Source organism: Rhinolophus sinicus, linkage group LG01 (assembly GCF_036562045.2).
Source record: "Rhinolophus sinicus isolate RSC01 linkage group LG01, ASM3656204v1, whole genome shotgun sequence".
NCBI lineage: Eukaryota > Metazoa > Chordata > Mammalia > Chiroptera > Rhinolophidae > Rhinolophus > Rhinolophus sinicus.
The window spans coordinates 148763811-148775232 of record NC_133751.1 but is presented as its reverse complement, the minus strand read 5'-3'; the positions used below and the strand labels follow the sequence as shown (position 1 = coordinate 148775232).

The window sequence follows — 11422 nt, the reverse complement described above, 5'->3', positions numbered from 1 at the left end:
CTCGAGCAGCGCCAGCCGGCCACAGCGCTCGGCCCCAAGCGGGTGGTTGAAAGCGAGTTAAAATGGCGCGGACTGTGAGTGGTGGGAAGGCGTGAGCAAGAATAAAGTGCTAGCCGCACGCTCGCCTTCTTTTGCCTTCCTTTTGGAAGATACCCTTTGGAAACCTGAGGAAACCTGCAGTTAACCGGGAGGATTCGTCATCCCTGTCGGTCCTTACCGTGACCCCTACCCTCACAGAGATAAAAAGGCAACTCGAAATCTAACCCCGGACGCGAACTTGGGTTCCCACCGGCCCTCCCAGATCCAAACTCTGATTTCCTTGGAACAGCAGCAGCTTTTCTGATACATAGACAGTGTCACTTCACTCGACACCCAAGACTTCTTGGAAGCGAGGGGAACTAATCATGCTTGAGAGGGACAGGAAAGCGCACTGCCTCCGAGAGCAGCGCGTAGCTGCAAATTTACCTCACGCTGACTCAGTCCACACAGCAGATGGTGGCAGAGCTGCAAGGGAAACGACCTCCCTAATTTTCTAAATACTTCCTAATAGCAGCTAAAGTGCGTCTTTTAGTACAAGGCACTGCGTTCCTGTGAAATCTATCCTCGGCTTCTAAGAGCTTCGCTTCCGCACATGACACCGACTCCTTTGCTCACAGTGACTCTGGCCCGAGGGCGGCGGGCCTGGCCCCGCGCCGCGCGCCCGATCCCCGGCGCCCTCCCCGCTGCACGTGCGCCTGTCCCCCGCGGCACTGGGCGGCGAGGTCGCAGGAGCGCAGCCCCAGTAGGAGGTCACAAGAATACACTGCTCGGCTTCACTCGCTACCCAGGCACCGTGTTTTGTACTTTTTCGTCCTCTTGTTTAGTTCTTAGGTGTGGGAAGGGAGAAAAACACAAAGGAGAATCAGTCATCGCTTTTCGAGGTGGCAGACAAAACTCCGCGGAACGCCGTCTAGTGGCGAAACTGTCCAGGGAAGGCAAATCGGTTTTGTTCCCCGCCCCCTCTAATTTTCATTTTAATTGGAACTTTGAAGCCTCATACTAGCATCTGTCAAATTGCAAAGGTGACACAGGACAATCCCTAGGTGATGGTAAATTTAGTCCCGTGGCCTGAGATTGGCCCAGACTAACCAAGAATGTGGAACCATTTTCCACCTTTTTTCCTGGATCTCCTTCCTCTGGGGAGACAAACGTACAAAATTCTCTTCTCCACGCAGGAGGTAAAGGCAGAGCTCTGCAGACTCCTGGAGTGAGACGCAGCAACCCCCTAGCTGGGATATCCACATTTTCTGCATATGTTCTCCAGGGATGGGGATCTGAGTTGGGCAGGACTGGCACAGGGATTCCACTGTAGAAAGGATGGAGTCGCGCCCCCACATACGCCCCAACGCAAGTTTTAAGTTCAGTGGTTAAAAACTGACCTTTCACGAGTTGGTCCTTCCCTGACTCCATCCTCACCCAATCCACCCCGCCCCCCAAAGCCGTCCACTTAAGAAATGTAGGTCATTCTGTGTTTGCATTTACGGATTCGACACTCGCCTCCAAGGCCTCGTATTTAAAGGCCGGAATTTTTAACTTATACATAAAGCTGCGGTCAGCCTAATTTGACATGCATTTAAATTACACCCTACTCTTGCCCAAAGCCTCACGCCTTACTTTGTGAAATTTAGAGAAATTCTTAACTCCTTATTAAAGACCCTCCTTTTTCCCCGCTCGCATTATTTCCAACTTCAGAAAGATCAGACAGATATGATGAGGAAGTGCATACATTTTCCTGGGAAAAAAAATGAGTGCAACAAAGTGAAACGACTTACAGGAAACCAAGTAATTGTAAATAAGAAGCAAAAAGAAATTACTAGTAGTGCTATAAAACAAATTTAAGGGGAAAATGGGAGGTGGTTCCCATTAAACAGACGGCCTCATATTGAAGTGGGGATAGGCTCTTTTTCCTTAACCCTTAAAAGTAATCGCCTATAATAATTATTTTCAAACTGTAAACTGCGTTCAACCACCATAGTGTTTTACCAGATTTATTTTACTTTTTATACACAGACAATACAAACGAGCAAAAAACAAAACGTTTCTCAATGGAGTGTGTACTTGTATAAATTATTCAGTTCACAGACAAAACGAAACAAATATAAAAATCACAACATTAGATTTACAGAAGAGCCAAAATATACACACGTTTAGACCCTGAATTCCTATTAGGAAAAAAATCCCCCTGTGGACTGGAATCTAGATTGTATATTATATCTGATGCATATTTCACATTAACTTTAAAATACAAAAAAAAAAGTATAGGTTTGCTACACAACATTAGAAATCCTACTAATCTATTTCCAGGGGGATTAATGCTCCTTATCAAATATAACAAGACTTGGTGGGGGGTGTCAGTCTTACTTGCATTAATGCTAGTGTTTTCCCAAAGAAGTCAAATTTCAGCTGTTTCTTGGTGGTGGGGAAATCATTTTCAAAACTAAAATGCAGTAAAATATACAACTCACACAATTCATCTTCACTAGACTACACTATAGTTACCAACAATTCAGTCATCTATATCATTAGTGGAATATTCATTACAAAGATTTACAGCATATAAAGGTGGAGGGGGGTTACTGAAAAGATATTCAGAAACAGTTTGTCAGCATATTTGGCACCTGCACAGACCAGTAATGAATTTGGCACTTTGGGGAAAAACAAATAAGGCAAAATAATATTGCTATGTTGAGCTATTCTATTTAGAAGGATTGAGGGGAAAACATACAACTCCAGTTAACTTTGCTTTGCAGGTATCATGCCACTTAATCGACTTGCCTATGAACAGACACCTATCCTTTACAGGTGTTTGGTCGGATTCTCCTTAGCCATCTGTGTGCATTGGGGCACAGAGTAATTATTTCATGCAACGGATTGAGAAGTGAGAAGTCCATCATTATCTATCAAGTATTTCAGGTTTCCAGAGCCTCTTAAGAATATTGTTATCTCACAATTAATTTTTATAAAGGGGAAAGGGGGTGGAGAAAAAGTCAAAGAAAGGAAAATGAATGAAAAGGTAAGCATGAACTGGTTTTGTGCCTTGACGATGAGATTAAAAACTAGCCATTCGTTACAGTAAATTAACACTATATACAATCATTTCACAGGCTTTGTTCCACTGAAATTATTAACATCCCTACCATCCATCCATCCACTCGGGGATAAGAAAGGACGCGCTGCATGGGTCCAGGTTCTAGAGTCAACATCCTATGGGTAATGGGGAGGCCGAGACTTGGCGGTCGGAATCGCTGCTGCCTGACAGGACTGCCCAGGTCTCCTGAAGGTGAAGAGTTTTCTTTACAAGAAATAGAAGGAGGGGGCGAGAAAACGACGAGGCGGGGAGTACTGTTAGGAGTATAACTTCACAGGAGAGTAAGTAGGAAAACCAAACGGTTTACAGCAAACTTGAAGGTCGGTGCGCTAAATGCAGAAACTGCTGTGCAAAAAAATGGTTAAAATCACTCTCGGAGACCTGTACTTATTCGCTGCAGACGGTAATCGAGGGTCAAATGAAAATGGGGTGTGTGCAAGGTGGGGTCTGGGTGGAGGAGTTGGGTAAGAGCTGAGGGGCTGGCGGGGTCCGGACCGCGGCGGGCGCGGGGCCGCCGGGCTGGGCCGGCCTAGCTGTGAGAGTAGAAGCCGTAGTAGCCGCCTAGGTCCTTGGCACAGTTCTTCTCGCAGTCCCGCTGGGCCAGCACCTCGCTCTTGAGCGGTGACGAGCTCTCGGACACCGGCGTGTCAGCGGGCGAGATTCGCCTCCGCTTGGCCTGCTCGTAAATCCCCGAGTCGCTGGAGTCGATGGACTTGATGGAGGAGGGCGTCTCGATCCAGCTGGAGTCGGACAGGTCCTTGGGCTTGGCGTCCTCGGCGGCGCCGGGCGGCAGCGGCGATCGCTCGGCGGCCAGGCCCTCGGCCTCCTCGCCCAGGTAAGGGTTGGCGCCGGCCATGCGCGCGGCGGCCGCGGCGCTGTTGGGCCAGCAGGGCAGCACCGAGCCCGATTTGGCGCCGCAGTACTGCGGTGGGCTGCGCGCGCCCCAGCCCGACGGGTCGGCGTAGTAACCCAGCGGGCGGCCCGTGCAGCCCGCTGCCTGCAGCGGCAGTGCCTTCACGCCCGCCGCCGCGTATGAGAGCAGTGTGGCAGCGTTGCCGGCGAAGTCCGTGGCTGTGTCATAGGCCGAGGCGGCGAAGTCCAGCCGGTTGTTGGCCGGTGTCACAAACCAGCGCTGCGGCGACGGCGCGCCTGGGTCCTCGGCCTGCTGCGGCGACAGCAGCCCGTTGGTGTGCGGCACGCTGCGGTCCGTGCCTGGCCCCGGGCCCGCGCCCGCTCCCGGGTGGAAGCGGGCCTTGGCGTAGTTGCTTACGAACTGGTCCTGCAGGAAAGAGCCGGCCATAGCGTAGCGAGCCCCGGGCACGATCTGCGAGCGCGGGGAGTCGTTGGGAGAGGGGGTCAGGCGGTCCATGTCACAGCCAGTGTAGATCCTGCCAAGGAAGGAGAGAGAGAACCGAGGGGTGGCGCAGAGGTCCCTTCGCGGGACAGAAGGAAAGGCCACCACTTTTCGCCCACCCTCCGCACTCGCCACCTGTAACTTACTGTCCAGCATAGAAACAGACAAAAGGTCACAGACCTGCATCTTCCCCTAAGTAATTCGGGACATAATAGTGGGAACAATTTGTCTACTCAGGGACCTAAAAATGATACAGATCAAAGGAAGCTTAACTGGTCCCCGTTCTCACTCGCCAAGTGTACTGGGGACCAAGAGAGAACAGCAGCAAATTCCCATTCCACGTCTCCAATCAATGTACACCTTAAGGAAGATGAACCCAAGGGGTAAGGGTTTATTTGCTCAGCGAGCCTGTCCTCTGGGGTGAAAGTTTCTGAGCAAAATTTCTAAACACGGCGCACATTCCTCCACCCTTTCAAGACAGTTTTCTTCCATTTGACACACGCGCGCACGCGGCCATCCAGGTAGTAATCAAAGACTGGCCTTCACCAGTCTTCCGAGACTGGAGCGCTGCTGCTGGAAGCTTCCACAGTACTGACTGACTGGTTTCCCACGTGTGACTCTTTCACCCCGACCTTTACCAATACAAACTAGAATTACTACTTAGAAACAAAGTCACCAACCAATAAAATTCTTTTACAAAGAAAAAGTATTCCTGACTTACACCTTCTCTTCCCAGCTTTTGATCCCCTACCAGTAAAAAGAAGCTTTGGGGCAAATTCTTACAGTGCAGTTATCAACCTCCTCCAAGCAATCTCCCACTAATAATAGCTAACCCTTACACAATTTGACTATGTGCCGGGCACTGTTGTCTAGGACTGTACAACTGTGATTTATTTAACCATAACAACAATCCTTGGAGTGAGGTACCATTATTACCCCCACTTTACAGATAATGAAACTGAAGCAAAGGGAACTTAAATAACTTGTCCAATCAGTAATTGCCCAGACAGTAATTGTGTTCCTGGGAATTGCCTTAGATAGGATAATCAAAGATTAACTCTAGACCCTGGGCCTAGAAAATCCCATTAGAATTGAGCGGGAACCCGAGATTGGATCAAGATTGGTAGAAGTGTTTTCTCATACACATACACACATGCCTCTCTTTTTATTTAGCTCACACATAAATGTTTTAATCTTTAATCAACAGACTGTTTTGAAAGAGAGCCTCAGTCTTGTCAGACCTTAATCCTTTGGGGAGGAGATTCCCTGGTGAGTGGCCAAACAATTCTCTAGTCCCGGTGAACTCTCACTGCTCTCCCTGTTTCTCCAGCAGTGAGCCATGTCCAAATAACCAACACAACAGTGGAAAGGGAGAATGTAACAAACCATTCTACTCTTCTCTAACCCCTAAAAATCTAAAGTATCCATTTGTGTAGGTAAAGCAGCTTTTTATGAAAAAAAAGATAGTGATTTAAGAATCAAAGGGAGGTGGCTTTTCCAACAAAAGTCAGCCAGAGAGGAAGGGCGGGTTAGGGTTACACTGAAACTGCTCCGGTCCATTCTGATTACTGCACAAAATTTTCCTCCTGAAACTTAATTCCAATTTCAAATAAGGTAAATAGAAGGAGGCAGGAAGGAAAAATAACCAGCAAGATGCAAATATATTTTGTTTACCACCACAATATTTTAAAAGAAAAGAAGTCTGCAAAAGATGCCCATCCAAGTCCCAACCCACTTGGGATTACCAAATTGATTTGTGCAAAATAAAATGCTTTGGAACAGATGTTCACAACAGAATTAAAAGCTCAAAATCTACAAGACCCCATAGTACAGAGACCAATAACTCTGGTCTCCTGGGCCACACACTTTCCACTGTGCTGGGTCCACCTTTTCGCTTGTGAGGACTAGAGGAGCCAAGTTTTTATTCTGGGGAACCACTGGTGAGGCTTGCTTCCTTTGAACTACTTCTGGGGATGCACATGATAGTTATAGGCAGGAATGTCAATGGCTCTCTTTTCAATTTGTTATAAAAATTATTGGGAGGGAAGGTTGGTATCTATATGGAGATGGAATAGAGGTGGCCATTTGTCTCTTCATAAATGTAATATATGTCTAGTTAAAGATATCTTCAACTTTGTAGCTCTATTCCAGGCACTTAATGCAAGCTGTGAAATTAAAATGTATGTGCCCTTCCCTTTTATGGTCAAAAAAAAAAAAAAATCTGGGCATCCTATACTCCAGAGGTAGACTCTCCTGCATAACACTATCTGAACTCTTAGGCACTAAACGTGGACTCTGAGCAAGAATGCTAAGACAAGCCCAGAAAGCACTCCATTTACACCTACTGTTGCCCCCAGAGAACAGCACTTTGATAGAAAAAAAATGAAGATAGGTAAGGGAGGCTTGGAGAACAGGGAACCAACACATTTAATTAAAACACACCGAAGAGGAAATATTTTTCTCTTAAAGCTTATAAATAATACACAGCAACAGCACCTGGGTCCTTCCCAAAGCCTGAAATGATTATAACAACAGCTCTGTTCATGAACTTGACTGTGGTGGGTGCACATTTTTATTCAGTCCGTAGTAAACTTGCATAGGAAACGCTATTACACAAAACTTGGAAATGGGTAAATAAAAGTCACATATGCCAAGGAGACTGTAACAACTGCCAGAGCCACATGCACTTTCAGGCAGAATCCGGCGGTTTCAGACACAGACAATCTGAGCTGAGCATCTGCAGTGCCACAGAAAACTCCCGCACCCGGGAACCAGGGCAGCTTCGCCAGCCAGCCAGTCAGCCAGCCAGCCAGCCCCAGAGGCCCACCAACAACTTTGTAATTCATAAGAAAACTGAAAATAGGTGGAGGAAACCTTTGACCAAAACCACTGAAGTACTAAGCCAGAAGGTCACCAGAGAGAAGGGGAGCCGACAAAAGGGAAGGGAAAACAACACTATCTTCACACATTCTAGCTTCCAAAAGCCTTGTACTCAACAATCCACCTTTGACCTAAAGCCCAACTGCACAACTATTTGAGAAAGAAGGTGCAAAATTACTTACGTGTCATAATTATCCCGAAATCCTTTTGCAAAGGGGTTGTGATCTATTTTCAGTTGTGTAATCTGGGAAAGAGAAAAAAAGATTAATCTGACCTCACCTTCCATATAGGAGGATTGGGTGTTAGAGGATATATTATCTGCCACTTTTTACAAGAGTTTAAGGCCTACAGTTTCATCAAATAGCAACGTTTTCCTAGCAGAAAAATTTGAGGGAGTGGATGGAAAGGAGGGAAAAAAGAAAGTATCATGAAAGTTATGATGAACATATTTAAATTAATGATGCCTAAAACTAAAGCATTGCTTTCAATTAGCTCTCCCATGTGTGCTAAATTGGGTTAAATGCACATTTTAAAAATGCTTGTTACACCCAATGCACTCATTCAGACAAGTCTTTAAGAGACACTTGAATTAATCAACAAAATTGCCTATTTTTAATATTGTTAAAAGTTGGTCGCTTCTGAGTCACAACCTGAAGAACCTACAAGTGGCATCTTAAAATCAGTTTTGGTTTTTGCAAACTTGCAAATGCTGAAGGGGCTCAAAGGCTAGAAAACTCATTCTATAGCCCACAGTAATTTGATTTATTGTAGTTTTTACATGTATGAATGAGTTTGTTCTTTTGACCACCCAAAAAGTGATGTTTGTTTATTTCAGTCATCAGTTCTTGAGACTTAATTTTTTTTCTTTAGATGACGGCACAGCTTGCCAAAAAATAAAATGTAGGGGGAAATCTGCTTATTTTCTAAAGGGAAGAGGTCTTCTTAAGAAGGAAGATTCAAATCTGTTCTAATTTGAGAAATAAATTAAAAATTCCAAAGAGGAGAAGCCGTAGAAATCCTAGGCCCTAGAAGGCAGCCCGGATGACCCGCGACGGAGACAAATAGGAAGCGTTTTTTCCCTTGGCGAAGTATTTAGGGAAGGTGCTCAGCAGGTCCCTCCCTACCCCTGCGTCTAAAAGGCTGGGCAGAGCCAGCTGTGGCTGCTGTGAGTGCCGGAGCCGGGTCGGTCGGGGGGTACCCGCGGGTGCCGGGAGAAGCGGACGCCGCCCGCCGCGCGCCCAGCCCCCAAGCCTCCTTACATCGGTGTTCTGGTAGGCGGTGACGGCGATGAACTGAGTCTCGGGGAAGGTGAATGTCTGCACACGGCCGGGCTGGCTGGTGTCCTCAGTGCCGTCCTCGTTCACTTCCACCACATGCAGGCGGGGCTGGTACTTGTGCAAGGACTGTAAAACCACCATCTGTCCGGCGGAGAGAAAAACGGAGCGCTCGGCTGCGCGTTAACGCGGTCGGTGTGCGCAGGGCTGCGCGCTGCGTGCCGAGCGGAGGCCGGCAGGAGCCCGCCCCTGGGCTAACTGACCCCCGGACTCGCCTCGCTGGTGACCCGCTGTCTGGGACCGACCAGCCCGCGCTCCTGTGCGAGTGAGGCTCGTCCGAGTCCCGGAGAAGTACAGAACCCAACCGCCCGAGCCTCAGGGCCCTTCCCCTAGTCCTCCTAAAGCGAGGAACAAAGATTTTCACAACCTGCAGATCCTGTGGGTTTCCTTCTCGAAATCAGTCAAGTATTTGTACTTGAGAAGGTCGGGAACTCGGGAATTGGGCAGGGGGCGAGGAGAGCAACTTTATAGATTATTTAATATAATTTTGGAGGGTGGAAGTAGAATTTTTAAAAGTCTTTTTAATTAAGCAAAGAAACATGTATCCAGTTTCTCATGCTGATTTAAACGAACGAACTGAACGTTAGGGAGGAACGTGTGTGTGTGTGTGTGTGTGTGTGTGTGTGTGAGAGAGAGAGAGAGAGAGAGAGAGAGAGAGAGAGAGAGAGAGAGATGAGCGCTTGAGCCACTGACCTGCCCATTGTTGTTTGAAGCTCCTTTGTTGTTTGTAAGTTTTAATTTTCCAAAAGAGATTTCTTGGCGCATCCAGTGAGCCCCCGTGTTAGGGGAATCCGGATGCATGTAGACCCGATTTCCTAGAGAAAGAAATACGTTGTTTACATACGCCCCGGGCACTGCCCAGTCCCAACTCCTCACAATTTAGGACACACACACACACACACACACACACACACACACACCTTATTCCACTGTGAGGCCCATTAGCTGGGGCTTTTTTAGGCCGTGCTCTCTTCCTATTAACGGGAGGATTAAAATAGCTTTTGCATAATCCTCCCCCTTCTCGCCGCTCAGTCTGTCCCCCTGTCCCCCTCGTTTCCTTTTAGAAGTCATTGGCCGATCGTTTTAAAAGTCGCTCGAGCCAGTCCACAAAGGCTTTAATTAATCATTCTCACCTAAATAAGTGTCAGGAAAACGTGTTAATTGGAAGGACTTGCCTTGCACATTGGTGTCCGCTTTGCCGCAAGGAACCCATTTGCCTCCTTGAAACCTCCAGTGATTGGGATCCGCCAAAATCACATCCACAAAAATATTGTAATGAGCCGTGGGATCGAGACCAGAAATGTTAAAACTTAAAAAAGGAAACATGCGCCTATTTAAATTAAGGGGGGGGGAGAAAACAAGGGGGAAAAACATAAATGTTAAAGATTAAATGCAAGAAGCGCGGCGCCAGAAAGCAAAGCAAAACTTGTTCTCGCAGCGTTGGTAGCGAAGGTTAGCTGCGTTAGAAAAGGGGTGGTGGGGGAGGAAAAGAAGTGGGGCCGAAGTAGGGGAAATCGGACGGTGAGCTGGAGTGGGGAGTCAGCAGGTTATCACTGCCCAGGTAGAGAGCAAGGTTGACGACCCGCATTTCCACCTGTCGTGCATCGGAGCGTGGAAGCGTCCCTTCCATTTCCCGCCGCTGGCCGGGGCTCTCCCTCTGTCTCTCGCCTTTCTCCGGCCACTGACTGGCTTTCCGACCATCTTTCTAGAGAGGGATCACCCCCACCCCCAACATCACCGCTGTGATTCCTACCTTCCACTTCCCCCGTTTTCAAAACCAGGCAACTCTAGGGCGCACCAGAGCGCCTTCCACCCGGCTCCCGACCCCAAATCATCGCGGCCGCGGCAATCGCAACCCGGGCGCTCTTGCTCCCGGGCGGCGCCTGAAGCAGCGGCAGCCGAGAACGTAGCATTACCTTCCCTGTTTGGTGATGATCATTTCCGTTTGATGCCGGTGAAATTTCAGCCAGAGGGGCCTGTTGCACAGGTACACCTGCGCTTTGCCGGGCACGAGCCCGGGCTGCGTGGACGAGAACTGGTAGAACGGAGCTCCTTGGTAGGAGTGGCCGTACTGCTGTGGGTAGGGGTAGCCGGCCGCGGGGTAGCCCTGCGGCGAGGAGTTGGACAGGAGGCTGTTGTAGGCTCCGTTGGTGATGACTGGGTGGTGGGCCATGTAGCGGCTGGGGCTGCCGATGGAGAAGGCGGGGTGCGCGGGTCCGTGCTGGCCGGGATACGGGAACATGGCACTGGGAGCAGTGGCCGCAGACTGTGGCTGGCTAGACTGAGAGAGGAGGTAGCGATCTGCAGCAGAGCCATCGAAACTGTGACGAAGCTCAGAGACCCCGTCCAAGACAGGAGAGAGTTTACTTCTCTGGACGTCCCCTGGTGAGTCCTTGGAGTCAGGAAAATTGTCTGTATCTGACTGATTCGTCATCCCCCTGGTAATTTTTTTCAAAGGTGAACTTCTCTCCAGGTTGTCAGTGGTCGAGATAATGGGATGATCGTGCAAGACAAGCTCAGATCCGCCTGAATGTGGGAAACTGCTGTTCACATTGAGAAATTTCTTGGAGAGCATGATAGAAGGAGAAAGGCAGTGCTCCAGCTGCATAGCTCTAGAACCTGAACACTCACCCTCCTGTCCCTGGTTTTTAAAGTCCTATTTATCATAAACTAGAAATCCACAGACCCCCTCACTAGACAGAAAGCACTTCAACTAGCAAATGCTTC

General features: G+C 48.4%; 1 protein-coding gene across 1 annotated transcript; it reads right to left on the bottom strand.

Moving 5' to 3' along the window:
- Positions 1 to 2013: 2013 nt before the first annotated feature.
- On the bottom strand, positions 2014 to 11422 carry TBR1 (T-box brain transcription factor 1). The gene is made up of 6 exons (XM_019727279.2): positions 10612 to 11422; positions 9871 to 10025; positions 9389 to 9510; positions 8621 to 8779; positions 7544 to 7605; positions 2014 to 4515 (listed from the first exon to the last, which is right to left on the bottom strand). The coding sequence occupies exons 1-6, from the start codon at positions 11301 to 11303 to the stop codon at positions 3657 to 3659; spliced, it is 2049 nt and encodes a 682-aa protein (XP_019582838.1). The 5' UTR covers positions 11304 to 11422; the 3' UTR covers positions 2014 to 3656.

Bases quoted from the DNA above. Each gene is read 5' to 3' on its own strand.
- TBR1 (XM_019727279.2), bottom strand. From the start codon at position 11,303: ATGCAGCTGGAGCACTGCCTTTCTCCTTCTATCATGCTCTCCAAGAAA. The intron at 10,026-10,611 runs GTAATGCTACGT...TAATTTAAATAG, and splicing joins ATCATCACCAAACAGGGAAG to GCGCATGTTTCCTTTTTTAA. The intron at 9,511-9,870 runs GCAAGTCCTTCC...TTCTTTCTCTAG, and splicing joins AGCGGACACCAATGTGCAAG to GAAATCGGGTCTACATGCAT.